This window comes from Corythoichthys intestinalis, chromosome 3 (assembly GCF_030265065.1).
Source record: "Corythoichthys intestinalis isolate RoL2023-P3 chromosome 3, ASM3026506v1, whole genome shotgun sequence".
Classification (NCBI taxonomy): Eukaryota; Metazoa; Chordata; class Actinopteri; order Syngnathiformes; family Syngnathidae; genus Corythoichthys; species Corythoichthys intestinalis.
In genome coordinates, this window is record NC_080397.1 from 18,541,727 (window position 1) to 18,561,464 (window position 19,738).

A 19,738-nucleotide genomic window follows, 5' to 3' on the forward strand; every position below is an offset into this window, starting at 1 on the left:
GCACTGGAAAGGGAGATGCTCTGTATAATGTACAATGACAATAAAGGGCTATTCTATTCTATTCTATTCTATATTTTGGCGATGTTACCACTATAATAACTGTCACCTTAACTTATAAAGACTGCCAAACGAAGGTCAGAGGAGGACCTTCGAGATCGTAGACATCCTACGGCCGTATTGTCGAGCCAGTGCACGGATGCGCACACCACGCTCATATTTTTCTATAATTTCCATTTTCATTTAATGGTAAGCGTCACCTATTCCCTTTTATCTCCACCTGCACTAACCTTCTTGGAACCCATTTTGATTTTTCTCACAAGAAAATCCGCCGTGCGTCTGTTTTGCAGGAAAACAAAGAAACTGTGGCCCTGTCATAAATCGTATCTCGAACATGTCGTCAGATTTAGAAACATATGACGAGTCAAATTTTACTTCGGATGTCGGAAAGATTGTGTGTCGAACAGATCGTATGTCGAGGTTCCACTGTAATATGCTGTGCTTTAGCAGAACACACAGATGGACACAACAGAATTAATATACTGAGTAGTTAGGGCAATCCTGACGCACACGCACTCTCACACTGTTGTCGTCACTACGAAGAGATGTTACCTTTAGGAATTTAAAGAATTATCCGCCTTTTCATTCCATTTTCCCATATAATGACTTCTTATTTCCTGCAGCTGTTACTTTTCAATCTCTCTTATCATGTTGTCCTGCACTGATGCTGTTCAATCTAATTTGTCATGATTTCCTCCCATCTGCCTTCAGGCCTTTACCTGAGCGTACATGTTTTCTTTTGTTGTTTTTGTCTGGATCCATTTGACTTAATAAATTAAAACCCTAATTTTTGTCTGTTCTCTTGCATGAAATGAAATTGCTGTCCATCATCTGCTGTGTATGTTCTCACCTGGCTCCGAGCCCACTCTCACAGCTTTTAAGTAGCTACTGAGACGTGTGTGCGTAGGAATTGATGGCGAGGTGCATTTGTCCCATTCTCCTGCCGTGTTCACTGGGGCTACAGTTGCATCTGTGTTGCCAAGGCGACGCTGATAAGGTGACTCATGACTATTCTTCAATAACTGCGAATGATTGGGCGGGCCAACCCCAAGAGCATCGTGAGCAAGAACGCATACATCAGTTTGTTCCTGCAACCCTCCCTCAACAAGGCTCACGACTAGTTCCATCTTTGCATACTAAATTTGCTTTGCAGCCCTTAATTAACTGTCCCCATGATGTCCACGCCTGTTTATTTTCTCCACATTGACCCGATAGCGACTCAGCTTGTCTGTCCAAGATCCCTGACTCACAGCTGCTAAATTGCTTCAAGGAAACATATTTTAATGTATTTATTTATTCATTTCTACAATTTAAAAGTGTTCCAGTTGTTTTAAAAACAGTGCAACATACAATCGAACTCCATATTGACTGTTTACCTTACCCTATCAATATTTGCAAGTGAGACACCTATTGATGGCCCATACATCATGGTGTCCACATTGCTGTGGTAGCCATTAATCAAGTGTTCAGTAACGGTGCAACATCACTGTTTAGCTTGGGGGATTATGGAGATACCTTTCACGGTCAGGATGACCTATAGTTGGCAATTCTTTCTGAAAGGACAGTGAGGCACATCAGATAAGCGGAACGTTACAGTCACCACGGAGAAACTGAGCAACGTATGAGCTTGTCTTTTCTCAACCTCAACCAGTTTGTCTGTGAAAACAATAGACGCAGGTTATTTTTCCTCTAGGGGCGAACATCAAGGACAGCATGGCATTGAAAACCATTTCTTCCAGTTTTTCACTACGTGATATCCAACCAAATGGCTAGAATGAGAGAACTGGTTGGTTAAAATAAACAATCACATCAATTAGCAAACTTTTTCATGCCACTGTAAATGTGTTAATATTAGGGCTGTCAAAATCAGCGCGTTAACAGGCGGTTATTATTTTTTAAAATTAATCACGTTAAAATATTTGACGCATTTAACGCTCATGCCCCGCTCAAACAGATTAAAATGACAGCAGAGTGTCATGTCCACTTGTTATTTGTGTTTTTTGGTGTTTTGTCGTCCTCTGGTGGCGCTTGTGTGCGACTGATTTTATGGGTTTCAGCACCATGAGCATTGTGTAATTATTGACATCAACAATGGCGAGCTACTAGTTTATTTTTGGATTGAAAATTTTACAAATTTTATTAAAACGAAAACATTAAGAGGGGTTTTAATATAAAATTACTATAACTTGTACTAACAGTCTTTCTAAGTCTTTCTATCCCTGGATCGCTTTAACAGAATGTTAATAATGTTAATGCCATGTTGTTGATTTATTGTTATAATAAACAAATACAGTACTTATGTACAGTATGTTGAATGTATATATCCGTATTGTGTGTTATCTTTCCATTCCAACAATGATTTACAGAAATTAGGCATATTTTAGAAATGGTTTGAATTGCGATTAATTACGATTAATTAATTTTTAAGCTGTGATTACCTCGATTAAAAATTTAATTGTTTGACAGCCCGAGTTAATATTAAACCAAGATTCCCAAAAGATAACAGATTGAATGCTGAAAAATGTTGAAAGCAGGGGCGTCATTAGGTTTTAAGAATAGGGTGGGCTTAGCCCCAATGAGTCGTACAAGATGTAAGTGAACGTAGCGCACTATGGAGGACCAGGAGTGCAAAAATTCAATAAATAAATACACAATTAAATAAATTATTAAAAGTGTCATTAAAATGCTTTTATTTCAATATTTATTTATTTATTTCAATATTTATTTCAATTTTTATTTATTTCAATTTTTATTTATTTATTTCAAATTATATTTATTTATTTCAATTTTTATTCATTTATTTTTATTTATATTTATTTTTTTCAATTTTTAATTATTTATTTCAATTTATATTTATTTATTTCGATTCATATTTATTTATTTCAATTTTTATTTATTTATTTCAATTTATATTTATTTCAAAATTTATTTCGATTTTTATTTATTTCGATTTTTATTCTTTTATTTCAACTTTTATTTATTTATTTCAATTCTTATTTATTTATTTCATTATATATTTATTTATTTCAAAATGTATTTCAATTTTTATTTATTTATTTCAATTTATATTCATTTATTTCAATTTTTATTTATTTATTTCATCATTTCTTTATTTATTTCAACATTTATTTATTTCACTTTTTATTTATTTCATTCTTGCACTCTTGTTCCCCGTGTGGCCGCATGAAATAATTTTATCTGTCATTGGCTCTTCAAACTCGGTGGGCGGGCGTGAACTAGGCGGGGTTTGAGTTGATCGCATAATAAGCGATTGCTTCGTCCTATTTCTTCCCAACATGGCGGCATTATCTGAGATTTTGCATGAGCTCCCTTGGGACATGTTAGATTTCTCAGAACAAATTGAAGCAGGACATTTGGACCCTGAGTACGTGTCCTACAAAACAGAGCAATTAATTAACGTTATTGGCATCATCTCGGCTCAAAACAGAGCAATTAATTAACGTTATTGGCATCATCTCGGCTCTGTCAGATCAAGATGTTGATCGAAGAGTTTTCTATAGTTTAGAACTGCGGTCAAGCCAGCCTCCGCTCGTAAAAACTAAGTCAAACCAGCCGCCCCTCGTTTGGATTATTGTTTGCATTACGGTAATGCAATGCGCTGGCTTCAGAATGCGATGACGTGGCTTCAGAGCGCAAGTCCCTTTATTAAATATATGGGGAAAAAAACGGTGACCTATTCGATAACGGGTCCACTTTAGAGAGACACTGGAGCACCCCTAGACCCAAACTAAATCATTATCATGTAAAAATGATGTCGGAGTTCAGAGTAAAACTACTTAGAAAACTGCTAGTTATTTCTGTCATTTAGCCTTATTTCAAAACTTGATTAAAAAAAATAAATAAATAAAATCTGGTAAATATCCAAGGACCGTTCCACTTCTGAGTTATACTAGAGTTTTCCGTATGCAGACATCAGCCCGTTTAAAGGCGCTGGCCAGCGCGATGTAGAAGCCACAGACTGGACTCCACCATGGGCTGCTGGTGGAGTTCTCCTCAGAGTGTCCTCGATTAAATTTGCTGCTTCTCTGGGCAGCTCTGGGCACATTTTGAACATATGTATGTTTTGCTTGGACAACACACGAAATGCGTCAAAGCCTACTACCGCTACACTGACCACGCTAGTGACGCTACTAATCTTCGTCGTCTTTGTGATTTTGAGGGAGCAATTATTTTTTAGATTATACGGATCTACACTGCCACCTTATGTATCGGGTGTACATAAAAATTAGCCAATGCCTCAGGCGTCAATCTATTATCTGAGATCGACTAGTTAAGACTTACTTTGCTGAGCAACCAATCAGACGTTAGAAACTTTGACGAGCAAACAGACAGATAAAATTATTTCATGGTTGCACCTCCAGAGGAACGAGAGTGCAAGAATGAAATAAATAAAAAGTGAAATGAATAAATGTTGAAATAAATAAATAAATGATGAAATAAATAAAAATCGAAATAAATAAATAAAAATTGAAATAAATAAATAAAAATCAAAATAAAATTTGAAATAAATATAAATTGAAATAAATAAATAAAAATTGAAATAAATAAATAAAAATTGAAATAAATAAATAAATATTTAAATAAATAAATAAAAATTGAAATACATATTGAAATAAATAAATATTGAAATAGAAGCATTTTAATGACACTTTTAATTATTTATTTAATTGTGTATTTATTTATTGAATTTTTGCACTCCTGGTCCTCCATAGCGCACAAGCACAACACTTCACAAACAGCTAACAAGAAATATATATCTATAAAAATTGATAGAGCGCGAGAGAGAGGCTAATGGCTAATGCCATGACTTTTGCTCACAACACATTTATTGTTTGTTCCCAAATATTTGTCAACCGCACAGATTACATTTTTGGGCTCATCTGTAACCGAAAAGGCTGTAATTTCAAACCCTGAAAAATACTAATTACTTAAATTTAAGTGATATGTGGATCGGACTAATTTGCCTTACACACACACACAAACATATATCATTGTTATATATTTCGTGAAAGTTGAAACCTTTCATGTCCATCCTTCAGCCATCTATTCACGTTCGCGCTGTGCTCTGTGTGCGTCAGAGGTACACACACACGCAGTGCCGGTACGAGCAAGGTTACAGGGAAAACATGGACTGGATTATTAGTGATGTGGGTGTTCTCTATACGAACAGTGGAATGGATTGGATAGCGATGCACTGAAGGGGCTCTCTACCTTACTCAATGAAGTGAAGGGAAACTGACAGATTTACGATCATCTTTAAATTAATGATAGATTAAATGATTACAGATTAAAAACAAATATTCTGGCAACTTCATAGTGAATATGTCAGCATTTTTTGGTATGCATATGCATATATATATATATATATATATATATATATATATATATATATATATATATATATATATATTAGGGCTGTCAAAATTATCGCATTAACGGGCGTTAATTAATTTTTTTAATTAATCACGTTAAAATATTTGACGCAATTAACGCATGCACTGAATGAGCCGCTCTCGCATTGCCTCAAACAGATTTTCAATGAGGCCATTTATGGACATTAAGAGTGAAGAGAATGCCACCGGCCGCTTGGGGGCAGCGCAGCGCCGTTCCATACTAATGTAATTCCTTCTAATAGTGGGAGAATTAGTAGTTGTGAGACATTTATGCTGTTGCTTTGTGCTCCACACATATTTCGGTAAGTTTGCTTTCTTTTAGTGGCAATTATGTGTCTCTTGTTGTATTTTGGGTAAGATATGCTCAGAGATATATCTATTATAAAGGCGAGTGGACACAGGCGTTCTTTGGGCTGCGCCGTTTATTGGCATACGCTTCTGCAACTCCTTCACAACAAACAGAAGTATCATTTAGTGAAAGCACAACAAAAATAATATTGCTATCTCTCAAAAAAAAAATGTTCACAAAAAGAAAAGCACTTCAGTCTGTAGTAATGAGGCCCTATTCTCACACAGCTAAACAACAATGCAAAGTGAACTGGCATTACTCAGAGTTTGGTCACTCAATTCTTATTATTGTTATTTTTATTCTTATTATTATTATATTAACTCTACTTTTGATTGAAAATTGTACAAATTTTATTAAAACGAAAATATGAAGTGGGGTTTTGATATAAAATTACTGTAACTTGTAACTATAACATTTATCTTTTATGAACTACAAGTCTTACTATCCATGGATCACTTAAACAGAAAGAATGTTAATAATGCCATTTGTGGATTTATTGTTATAATAAACAAATACAGCACTTATGTACAGTATGTTGTATGTATATATCCGTCTTGTGTCTTATCTTTCCATTCCAACAATAATTTACAGAAAAATATGGCATACTTTAGAGATGGTTTGAATTGCGATTAATTACGATTAATTAATTTTTAAGCTGTAATTAACTCGATTAAAAATTTTAATCGTTTGACACCCCTAATACATATATATACACACACATATATATATATACATACATACATACATATACACATATATATACATATACAGTGGGGAGAACAGGTATTTGATACACAGTCAATGGGAAAACCCATTGGCAGTGTATCAAATACTTGTTCTCCCCACTGTACATATACATAAACACACACACACACACACACACACACACACACACATATACATATATATATATATATATATATATATATATATATATATATATATATATATATATATATATACGTATAGAGATATATATACATATGGATGGATGGATGGATGGATGGATGGATGGATGGATGGATGGATGGATGGATGGATAGATAGACAGACAGACAGACAGACAGACAGACAGACAGACAGACAGACAGACAGACAGACAGACAGACAGACAGACAGACAGACAGACAGATAGATAGATAGATAGATAGATAGACAGACTAGTACTGTATATGGCGGAAAACACAGACCAAACTGAAAAACTGTTGTGTTTGATAGAACAATATGTCTATATGCTGCCATAGCAGATTCATGGCGCATTAAGCCCCCGAGCTCTTTTTAATTTGCCCGTTTTACAATGGAAACCCCCGTTTACAGACGTCGCACAACCGCTTTTGTTTCAACCCAGCCATAAAAAGAAGGTAAGTAATTATATTTATTATTCAAAATGTCTGTCATTTTTAGATTAGAATTATTAATTGATGTCTACTATTTTGTTTAAAAAATTTTTTTTTTAAAAACGACTTTACACAGTTAATCACTCGCATATTTTACACTTTTAAAGAAATTACGTCACAATGAAAAAATGTGTCTGCAATTAAGTCACGGATATCTACCTCATTACTATCGCTCAATTTTTATTTTTTTGTTACTGTCACATTTTCCCCGATATGTTAGATGATAAATAATTGATCCAAGCAAAGAAAAAAAAAAATTTTTTTTAAATATTTATAAAGGTAAAAAGAACATCTCGACCACTCCTTGATGTCTGCGATTTCTGCATTGCGACCCTTGTATATTACTATGTTTCACCCATAAAATCCCCCAAAAATCCGGCTGTCGCCATTCACATCTGTGTCTTGACATTCGGTGATCCATGCTACATCGAGTTTTTGGATCATAACAAGGTAAGTACACGATAATATTTTCGTTGAAAACTTGCCTAACGACGCCACAGGTTGAGAGGGTTTTATGGAATAATATTTAAAAAACCCAAACTCGTTAGGGCGGGGGTCGGCAACCAGGGGCTCTAGAGCCACATGCGGCTCTTTCGCGCTACTCTAATGGCTCCCTAGAGCTTTTTCAATAATGTTTGAACAAGGGAAAAGATGAGGGGAGGCAAATTAGTTTTGTTTAATATAGTTTCTATTGAGGACAAACATGACACAAACATTCTTCTAATTAATTAATATTGTAATGAAGTTAAACTTGAGGCATCGTACAACAGAGTAGTTACATGGTGCTTCATTCTCAATAGGATGCACTGCAGGGAAAATAATCATTTAATCATGAAGGCTCATTATTTGCAGTGGGGCAAATAAGTAGTCAACCACCAATTGTGCAAGTTCTCCTACTTGAAAAGATTAGAGAGGCCTGTAATTGTCAACATGGGTAAACCTCAACCATGACAGACAGAATGTGGAAAAAAAAACAGAAAGTCACATTTTTGATTTTTTACAGAATTTATTTCCAAATTAGAGTGGAAATAAGTATTTGGTCACCTACAAATAAGAAAGATTTCTGTCTGTCAAAGAGGTCTAACTTCTTCTAACGAGGCTCCACTCGTTACCTGTATTAATGGAACCTGTTATAACTCATTATCGGTATAAAAGACACCTGTCCACAATTTCAGTCAGTCACACGCCAAACTCCACTATGGCCAAGACCAAAGAGCTGTCGAAGGACACCAGAGACAAGATTGTAGACCTGCACCAGGCTGGGAAGACTGAATCTGAAGAGTTACAGAAAACGTTTGGCCTCCATTATTGCCAACAAAGGGTACATAACAAAGTATTGAGATGAACTTTAGGTATTGACCAAATACTTATTTTCCACCATGATTTGCTTATTTTCCATGATTTGCAAATAAATTCTTTAAAAATCAAACAATGTGATTTTCTGTTTTTTTTTTCTACATTCTGCCTGTCATGGTTGAGGTTTACCCATGTTGACAATTACAGGCCTCTCAAATATTTTCAAGTGGGAGAACTTGCAAAATTAGTGGTTGACTAAATACTTATTTGCCCCACTGTATTTGTAGCCAACCTAGTCATTTTGGTAGTAGGCCAATATCGTTAATATACAGGGGTTGGAGCAAAAATTATGGAAACACCTAACATTTTGGCATCATAATCATTGAACATAATTGTTAGGGAATGGAATGAGGAACATTGTAATGAAGTTGTGCATCTCGTATGGCCGGCACAATACACAGACCTCAAAATATTGAGAATTTACGGTCAGTTTTAGAGATTCAATTAAGACGTCGATTTCCACTGCCATCGTCTCTAAAAGACTTAGAGGGTATTCTAACTGAAGAATGGCTTAAAAGTCCATTGGAAGAGAATTGAGGCTGTAATTGCCGCAAAATGCAGACCTACACCATATTAAATTAGTTTTTGTTGATTTTTTAAGGTCTTTCCATTATTGTGTCCAGCCCCTCTAGATACATATTTCATGTGTTGCCTTCACTTTGCAATATTTTTGCGGCTCCAGACTTCTTTTTTGTTTTTGTTTTTTTTTTGGTCCTATATGGCTTTCAATATTTTAGGTTGCCTACCCTAACAGTTAGGGTTATAACATGTTTTCTTTATCCAAGTAAATCTATTTATTCCTCTTTTGGTGTGGCTTAACACTCCTATAAACAGGGGTGCCCATATTTTTTTCATGGATTACTCACACAAGTACCAGGATATTTTGTCTGTTATACACTTAGTTGTCTTAAGCAGTGTCTTCCTCAATGTCCTCCTCTGTGTCTACACCACTAATGGGGCTTATTCTTCTCGGATAATATGTTCATTAGCGACAGCTTGCGCTATATTCATGTGCTCTCTGCTCTTTATATTTTTGTCAAATACTGTAAAAGATGGCTGAAATTCTTTGACTCTTCATGAACCGGACCTGTTTTATCAGCGAGTTGGGGATGTGAGCGGCAAATTTTGCACCGCATTTTAGTGTGCTCATCGCTAGCTTAAAGCCACGGCATGTCTCGGAGCCACTTTTTAAAAAAAACAAACTTTTGTTTGGTTTAGGGATTAGGATTTAAGGACTAGTCGTTTAATCGTTCAACCGCCTACTCATCATTAAACGTTTCTTATTTTACTAGTCAGTTAAACGCAGCATTATGCATCTTGAGCCCCTATCAGACATACGCTTAACTCTGGTTAATTCCTAGGATTTAAGCAGGTAGCCCTCATGTCTGAAAGCAATTTCCCGGGTTGATTGGCACGGACATTAACCAGGTAATGTCCTTGTATAATGTCCGATACTTCACCGGCACGCTGCATGTATGACAGCAGCCAGTTAATTCCTAAATAATTAAGGATTTAGTGTTGGTATAATATATTTTTATGGGAAAATCCTTCTCGACATTCGACCATTTCTATTTACATGCAATGTCCTGGAACGAATTAACTTCGTATGTAAATGTACCACTGTATTTCTCTCTCAGTTGCTTCCCTTTATTTAGTCAGTTTTTGTTACATGATTAGAATTTAAATAAACAACTTGTCCTGAAATAAAATGGCTCAGTGGCGCCCCCTGGAATTTCTCTCCATTTAGGTTTTTTCAACGTAGAGCGATGAAATTTAGGGAGATGATACCTTCTGCAAAAATGCTTCAAAAAGTCTCTTGCACCTTTATTCCAAACTCAACAGGAAATCGGGTATTTTGCATTGAATGTTGAAAAACATGCCTTTTTTTTCAAAAACCAGCGTAAACGTTTGAGACCACTGCACCAAGGCAGTTAGTTGGATCCTCCTCGAAATTGGTGAAACTCTTCATGAGACATATGAGATGTTAAGTTATCAAAATGGTGAGTTTTCATTCACTGGCCTGACCTGGGCGGGTTATCAAAGTTGGCCGTTATTTGGGGATTAGGGCTAGGGTTTAGGGTTAGGGCTTCTTCAGGCCAAATGCAAATGGCCAATTTGAAGTTCTGAACATACTTAAAAACTCAACAAAATTTTCACATATCAAAATGGTGAGTTTTCATTCACGGGCCTGACCTGTGTGGGGTACCAAAGTTGGGCGTTTTTTGGTGTTTAGGGTTAGGGTTTAGGGCTTCGGCTATAGGCTTCTTCATGGCAAATGAAAATGGCCAATTTAATTATTATTATTATTATTATTGTTAGGTGGTTGTTATTACTTTTTCATGGCAAATGAAATGGCAAATTTGAAGGTCTTACCATATTAAAAAAACACCGAAAAGAAATTGGAGGATTCGATAACGAAGAATTGAATGATCCAATTGGATTCAAAAAACTTAAATCCAAATCGATATGTTTACACGTGGTAACAGAAAATACACCCGAAGTATTTATTTGAAAAGCATAATAAACATATTTATGAGACATTTAGCATACACATATAATGTATTATTTTCTTGCTTTTTTGACATTACATCGACTGCTCGCAGGGCTAGTTTTTAAATATTTTTCATTTTTTGGCATCTTAACCTAAAGGCGCATCATGACGCACGTTACGCTTATGTGAATTCTACATATAAACTTAAGCCGATATGATGAATATCACATATATTGCATTCCATGAATATTACAGACATTTCCAATAATTGTCATGCTTCTCTCATAACTATTGGAATTGAAGGACTGCACTGAAAATGTACAAAACAGTGAAATTTATCTTTGCTGGCCAGAATCACAGTACTCATGAAAGCCCTTATCCTAATATTTGTTCTGCTATAACACTTAATTGTTCTGCTTGATAGAACCGTAATGATTGCTAAAAAATGGCAGCCACTCTGAAGTGTCGAAAGAGGAGGCAGACACGGGCACTGCTCCATCTATAGACATAATCCCCCATTGCTATCGCGTCGACAACTTCAACGAGCGGGGAAGTTGATGAGATTCCAGCCATCGCTTTAAAACGGCTTTGGATCTTGAGCAATCATAGTTGACCATAAGCAGAGAAATTTTATGTTGAAGTCAGATATTATGTAAGAGGTCGATATTATGTAACAGCATAAATGTAGAATGGCTTTTCATAGAGAATTTTCAGATACAGGCAGAAAACAAAGGATTTCAACGGTTGGTTAATTTACAATTGATAGCTGGGGAGGCACTCCACTGAAACAAAGATTGTTATACCAGCATTTAAGAAGTAAATTTAACATTGATATATGTAGTTTCATGCTTGCATGGTTTTGCAGTTGAGCTCAAATTAGAATATGTTCGTGTCAAATTCAAATTGGTTGGAGATCTTCAAGACAAATATGCCTTTCCAGCATTGTTGTTTTTGTCAACAATAACGAAAATAATTCGGCAACAAAGACTTTTTTCATGAGGATGACGAAACGACGAGCTAAAAAGTTTAGTTTTGGGAGACAAAAACATAACGAGACGCATGACCATTTTTCGTCTGAGAAAAGAAGGAGACTAAGTTTATGTCACATGTTCACAATGTGTGACATTTTATGTGTAGTTAGTCTGCATCGTAGCAGTGTCTGGTTGTGTCACTCGTTACGTGCTGCCTTCCCCCATTCTCGACTCATCAATGTGTGGTCTCCAGTCTCCATGAAGGCTTGCACACACGGTAAGATTTGTTTTCTTGGCGAGAGAGAATATGCTATGTTGTATTATGCTTTAAACGTCTGTGCTGAGTGATCATAACACACTAAATGTGACTTGTAGCATTAGCATAGCGTTCGCATGAGGCTAATGGTAACGGTGAGCGTCCTCTTAAACTTTTGGACATTTTTTTTTACATTCATTTCGTGGCATCCGTGTGGGTATAATTATTGAAAATACTGTTTTCCTGCTGTGTATTATCACCAAGTTGGCGTTGTCCTTATAGACGCTACAATATGTGTTCGTCTCTCAATGTTCATTCGAAATAGTTGGAAATCTTTTATTTATTTATTAATGGCATAATCTTTTTTTATTTTACAAAAACATTTTTTTAGTAAACGTCGACTAATACTAAACGAACACAAACACATTTTCAGATGAGTAAAATATGAATGAGACTAATAAGTATCATCGTCCAAAAGAATGAGACAAAAATTAAAAAGGCTGCCAAAAACAACGCTGCTTTCCAGCGTTTGGTAAACATAGGGGATGTCATAAATAATTTCACACATCAATTCAGAAATACACAAAGACTGAAGCCAATTATTTTATTACTGTAAAAGCATGATTACATCTTTCCTCCTATACTCTTATAAACACCCATGGAAGGTTATAGAAGACTCCACGGGCTCGTTTTTCGTAAATGCTGCTACTGTATTTGACTGTAAAAACTGGCTTATCTTGGTATTAGTGTAAGCAGAAGCCATATTTCACCTGTTTTAGTAATTTAGCGTCCATTCTGTAGCATGCTGGCAATTTGTAGCAAGGGTTTAGCTTTTCGTCATCAACTTTTTTTCACGTCATTGAACTTTGAAACAGAATGGATGGGCCTGTTTCCACAGTTTTAGGAAAATTTATCTCTTTTTAGCCTCTGTACATTGTAACATGTTCGTATATTTTGCTAGTTTTTGTACATTTTCAAGAACCTTTTAACTGTTGAAAGCAGTCTTCTTCAAAAGTACAAAACATTAGGTCATTGGCAGGCCAGTGAAGCGTTTGTATTGACCCACCAGCGCGTTTGGGTACCACCTCCGGGACGCCTGTCAATTGGACGTGCCTGGAAAACCACCATGTTAGCAAAGATTCCAGTCAGGGGGCTGAACTCCCTCCGTGAAATCTTTTTGATGCAAAGAACCTGCACTCAACTTTACCTGTTCATCTCTGTGGCAAAGCCAAACCCAGTGAATAGTTCATTTAAATCTTGAATTCATCTTTTATCTTTCATTGGAATTTGCCATAGACTGTAAAGAAGAAATGGACCTAACAGGATTAACATTCACCAGGAATGCAATGATACCTACTCCCATACGAAAAGCCCCCTGAGTGAGAAAAATCTGATTAAAAAGTGTATTTTTCTGTGTTTGATTCCTTATTCAATGCACATCTTTATATAGTTAATATAAGAAACATAAATTTTTGCTAGTAGTGTGCCTTGGTATTATTTTAATGAAATAAAAGTGCTGTGGGTCAAAAAAGGTTGAAGAACACTGGGTTAGTCTATCTTGCCAAGCTTTCATTTGGTCTGGCTATCTGCTGCTCCCAGTCTGCTGTTTTGCAACTGTGCTACAGTCTTGTCATGTATGATCGTTTCATACACGGATTTTACTCGGAAAAATGAGATTTAAAAAAAAGGAGAAGGTTGTGTCATTAGGCAAGGCAAGGCAAATTTATTTTTATAGCACAAGTCAACACAAGGCAATTCAAAGTGCTTTACATCACATGAAGATCATAAAAATCACATTAAATCAACACAACGTAAAAACAAAGACAATCGAAACAGGAAATAAAATTATACATAAAAATCGCATTTAATCACGAATAGAATAAAAAACAAATAAATAAAATAGGAAAAAAAATACTACTACTAGTAATAATAACTGAAATCAGCAATTGAGATAAAGCACAAGAGGAATAGAAAGCAAATAGATCGAAATATATAGACAGTTATGGATATGCTGTGCTAAACAAAAGCGTTTTTAGCCCTCATTTAAAGGAGCTAACAGTTTGAGCATACTTGAGACCTTCAGGTAACTTGTTCCAGAGGTGAGGAGCATAATAACTAAATGCGTCCTCACATATGAACATACAGGAGACCGGTTCCAAAGGACCTTAGGGGTCTAGATGTTTCATAGGACTCTAACAAATCAAGCATGTATTTTGGTCCAAGGCCATTAAGTGTTTTGTAGCCGAGCAGTAGTATTTTATAGTCTATCCTTTGACTCACTGGAAGCCAGTGTACCGATTTCAAAACCGGTGTAATGTGGTCCAGTTTCCTTGTATATGTGAGGACTCTGGCTGCAGCATTCTGTACTAGCTGCAGCTTCCTGACTGATTTTTTATCAAGATCTGTAAATGTACCATTGCAATAGTCCAATCTGCTGAAAATGAATGCATGCATAAATTTTTCCATGTCTTGTTGAGTCAGAAGCCTCTTAATGGTGTACCGCAAGCACTTCCGCTCATTAATATTCATGACATTACCTACTGTTGCTAAGGAGGGCACGCCACCGTCTGTCCCTAATAGGAAATGAGTGGAAATCGTGTATGAAGGAGATGTTTACAGAGCTAAACCTACACGCACAATAAGAAAATATCACACGTTGGGAATTTATGACGGAAACTATGGTGAATTTTCATCCCGTTCTGGTGTCGTCTGACGACAACTGGCATCCAATACATAATTTTAGACAAGACATTTCGCTCGAACTAATAAAGTTCATTCGTCATTTTAATTTGCTTAGCGGCCCAAAAATTATAAGCTCGCAGGCTTCCCTAGCATTCTAACATCCTGGCTGACAGTCCTTAAGTTAGGTCGAAACAAAAAGAAGCTTGCATTTCGATGCAAACATGGAAAGTCAAATTTTATTCGTGAGCTACAGTCCCATCTGAACGCGCTTAACTGAACGTCCAGCAATGCTCCATTCTTTGAGGACAACCCCTCACCATATAAAGCACACAATGAATGGATTTGTCGAAGGTTTGCTGCATTATGCGAAGTGTAGTGTGAAAAAGCTAATTCTATTTCAGCGCTCTTTTTGTCCTGCTGGAAACTGGTCTTAAGGTGTAAGGAAATAATGAATATTTTTTTAAAACAGAGGTTTGAAAATGTCAAGAAAAACCTAGCATAACTGCTGAATTTTTATTGTTTTAGTTTATTAGAGGCACCTTAAATGGTGGTAGGTGCTTTGCTGACTGCAGTGTTACCTGAGTAGGATTGGTTAATTAGGAAACCAGTCAAATCCTAGTAAAAGGAGGGGAACACAGTTTCCCAACCAGATTATTTCCATTTTTATTTTCCCTTTCGCAAAGATTACTAAAAGTCAGATTTGTTTTACAGGTGATGTTGGATCTAAGTTTCTAAAATATCCGGTTATGTCCTTGCCAAAGGACAGTGAGAAACATCATTTCCAATTCCTTTGCTGTTTTTAAGCTTAACCCCATATAACTTATTATATTCTTTGAAATTGTTTCCCATAGCCATGTCATTACTGGCAGGAGCAAAGGAGTTTAATTTAATTTTATAGGGACTATACAGAGTTTGTCACTTTTTGCCTGCGGCTACTACCTCGGCGTAACTGCAGCCTGTGTTACGCTCGTGCATAGTGTGCATGATTGTACGGGCATGATCATAAAGCAACAAGCGTTTGGCCCATCAAATCAGCACCGAAACGTGAAAACAGTCAATGTGATTGTTTACTGGTCGTAGCAAATTATAAGTGGGTTGGAAAAGTGTTTTTGCGGAGACAGTGGCGTGGCCGTGTGGACACGCATGGATGAACATGTTCACCCATGTTTGACTCGAAGTCTTTTTATTGAAGGTTAGAGAAAGGGCTTTTGGGGGAGTCTGAGTTAAAATGTCAGGGTTCTATGTACTTATGAGGGCATTAGTTTAGCATGCACGGACTGAATAATAATTGACTGCACCTGTGGATCTGTAATAGATCATTTTGTTGAGGATTCTAAAGGAAAAATTAGGATGATAACGATGATGATAAAAAGATATCAATGTGGTTTACTCACACTGTCAAGCTGGGTACCATCCACAGACAGGTCATTTTTTTGCATGTTGTGCTCAACCTCTGAAAACAAGGTAGGGCTCGCTCACACTCTTGATCAGGAAGGGGACTGGTAAAGGGGGAGAAAAAAGATCATGTGTGTGTGTTAAGGAAGAAGCTTGAGGATATACTCCAATAGCATCTGTACATAAACCAACAATTGGAAACATCGAGATTTTTGGGTTGATCTCATAAGGGCACTCAGGTGCCATGATCTCCTTGACAACCCGGTCTGTGTGCACAATGCATATGTGTGCGAGCGTGAGTGTGGGGGTCATGCAGGGATTCACTGGTCTATTAGAATGCATTAGGCAGTAAAAGGTAAAGGTCAGTGAATTAACAACCAGAGTTACACAACCCTGTTATGTTTACTTGGCCTAATAACCCCAGTATACACCTGCCCGGCGGCCTCCCTCTCTTTTTATTGTCTTTTTTTGAACATGACTGAACTGAATGTCCCATACCGAGTGGAAAACATTTTGAGCTAGAAAAATCCCCAAGAACTGAAAACAGAAAGGCACATCTAATTGTACCGTGACTGAATTGCAATGTGCCCACACAGTCTATTTGTGTCTCAACATTCCACTCACGGCTTTTCTTGTTGATAGCAACAAGTCAGCAGGCAACTTCGTATAGCTGGCTGCATGTAAGCATTCCCGAATAATACCTTTACCCAACAACGGGTAAACAATAGCAGCTTCCTCCTCGCTTGCCATTTGCAACATGAGCCACATGCAGTGGGAAACACCTCGTGACCCTCTCAGCAACACTGTGACGTGCTACCAATCAGCAAGACCTTCTCCAATAAATAGCTGAGTGACAGCCTGGCCAGGTAATTACTAGAACTGAGATAGGATGTGTCATGGTTTGAGTTAGGTTCTCTCTAGTTTGTGCCCTAGTGTGTCTTACCCTTGTGATTGCCGTGGGTCACAATGTAAGGGAAAAGACTGTGATTGGTTGTGGGGGAAAAAAAACAACTTCACGATAATAGTGGGATAAAAATATTTTGGGACTAGAATTAACATTACATGATCATATACTAAAATATATAGATACTGTATGTGGAAAAAAATATAAATGAGAAAAACATTGGAATGGTGAATATTAAAAAGTTTCTAAATCATTTTGAGAATAGAACAAAAAGCAAAAAGTTGTGCTATTATGTGGTGACAAAGTCTAACATTCAGAGAACAAAGTTGGAATCTTATGAGGATTTTTTTCCCCATCTATTTTACAACAATTACTGTAATTTTCAGACGATAAGGCGGACCTTACTATAAGCTGCCACCCAACAAATTTGATACGAAAATGGCATTTGTTTTTGGACTATAAGCCGCAGCTGTCCTCACTGTATTATGGGATATTTACACCAAAAGATATCGGTAACACTTTACAATAAGGGTTAACATTAGTTAATGCATTTTTGGACAATAACTAATGTTTAAGTAACATTACAATAATTAATATAATTGCTTATCTAACATTTATTAATATATTAATTAACATGAGTTAATGCATTAGCTAATATATTAGTTAATGCATTAGGTAATGCATTAGTTAATGCATAACCAGACAGTAACTAATGGTTTGGTAAAATTAAAATTATAATAAATAATAAAACTCATGTTAATTAATATATTAATAAATGTTAGATATGCAATTATATTAATTATTGTAATGTTACTTAAACATTAGTTATTGTCTTAAAATGCATTAACTAATGCATTAACTCATTTTACTTAATATATTAATAAATGTTAGATAAGGGATTAAATGAATTATTGTCATGTTACTTAAACATGACTTATTGCATAAAAATGCATTAAATAATGTTAATTAAGGGACCCTTATTGTCAAGTGTTACCAAGATATCAAACCGATAACAATTTATTTGACAACGGCAACATAAGACTGTCATAAGACATAATGAGCCACCGTAAAGCTTTCAACCGATTGGCTGCAAAGCTTCATTGCTTCAAGAAGCTTCATTTGGCCATCACTGATCCTTTAGGGGAGACAGTGAACCTCTGCTGCCACCTGCTGTCAACACTATTGTCACCCCACATGCCTCCTAGTATGCATTGCATCGCTACAGATGTAAAGAGTAATAAGAATTCATGTTCTGTGCTAATTATTTCTTCAGTTACTGTTTCAGTTGTTTCATTAATTGTTAGTTATGGCATTTGTTAACACTTTATTTGACAGTGGCACCATAAGACTGTCATAAGACCATCATAATTATGAAATGACACTGCCATGGGCATTCATGAATGCTTATGACAAATGCCATTTTGTGTCATCCGGCAAATTATCTCACTTCTAAATAAATGTAATAGATCCGAGGTGGACATAAATGGGGTTAGTGAGATAATCAATGATATTTGTCATGAGCATTCATTATTGACCATGATAGTGTCATGTCATAATTATGACGGTCTTTTGGCAGTGTTATGACGCCTCTGTCAAATAAAGCGTTGCCTATTAACCCAAATAAATCAACAAATAAACCACGCTGGACTATAAGCCGCGGGATTCAAAATGAGGGAAAAAAGTAGCATTTTATAGTCCGAAAATTACAGTATGTCATTTTCCCACAGAACCTAGTGTCCCCCACTTTGCACTTGAACTCAGTTTTAAAATGCTCCCTCTCGATTGACAGTCACAGAATAAATTCGCTTAACAATGTTTATGCTTGCTGTGGTTGTAACTGCACTGCCTAACACTAGACCTGTTTTGAATACTATTTTTATATATCTAAATTAGCGAACCTTTGAGTTTAGTTGTAAAAAAAGGAAGATCATTCCTTCATTTCAGTCAGTGTTGCTCTTCTTTGGAGCTCTTGCTGCAGCGAGTCAATGCCGAGAGATGATAATGAACATCCTCACCTGAAAGCTGACATTTTGCATCTGTTGGCAACTCCTGCAAATTGCACTTGCATAACAAGACACTCACATAAATAACATGAAGCTAAATTCTTTCTGTCTTTTAATCCTAGGTTGTCTTAAAACCATAAAAAAATCAACACGCAAGATTAATTTATAATTAAATGACTGCCATTCACAAAAATAGACGTTAATTTTATTTTAAGTGGGAGGGGATAGCAGTGAATGATCACTACTCTCCCAATTATAATGGATGTTTATTGTTGTCACTAGCAGTGAATGAGTTTAAATATTATTATTGTTTGACTTAAGATACATTTAGGGATCCAAAATATCTCAATTAGCATACACATCACTCTGCATCAATTTGAATTACAGTGAGCAAGAAAAATGTGGCACACACGGCATTTCTAGCCCTAAAAACTGGTCTACAGAATTAAAAAATTTTGTTCCG

General features: G+C 36.1%; 1 protein-coding gene across 4 annotated transcripts in view; it reads right to left on the reverse strand.

The window, feature by feature from the left end:
- pde4d (phosphodiesterase 4D, cAMP-specific) overlaps positions 1-19,738 on the reverse strand; it is a 465,837-nt gene that overhangs the window by 399,214 nt on the left and 46,885 nt on the right. For 2 of the 4 annotated variants that reach the window (XM_057830864.1, XM_057830865.1), the window contains exon 2: positions 16,368-16,472. The exons of the other annotated variants lie outside the window; for them this stretch is intronic. In XM_057830864.1, the coding sequence (XP_057686847.1) occupies positions 16,368-16,412 (45 nt within the window). In that variant the 5' untranslated portion in view covers positions 16,413-16,472. The remainder of the gene's footprint in view (positions 1-16,367; positions 16,473-19,738) is intronic. 4 annotated transcript variants of the gene reach the window in all.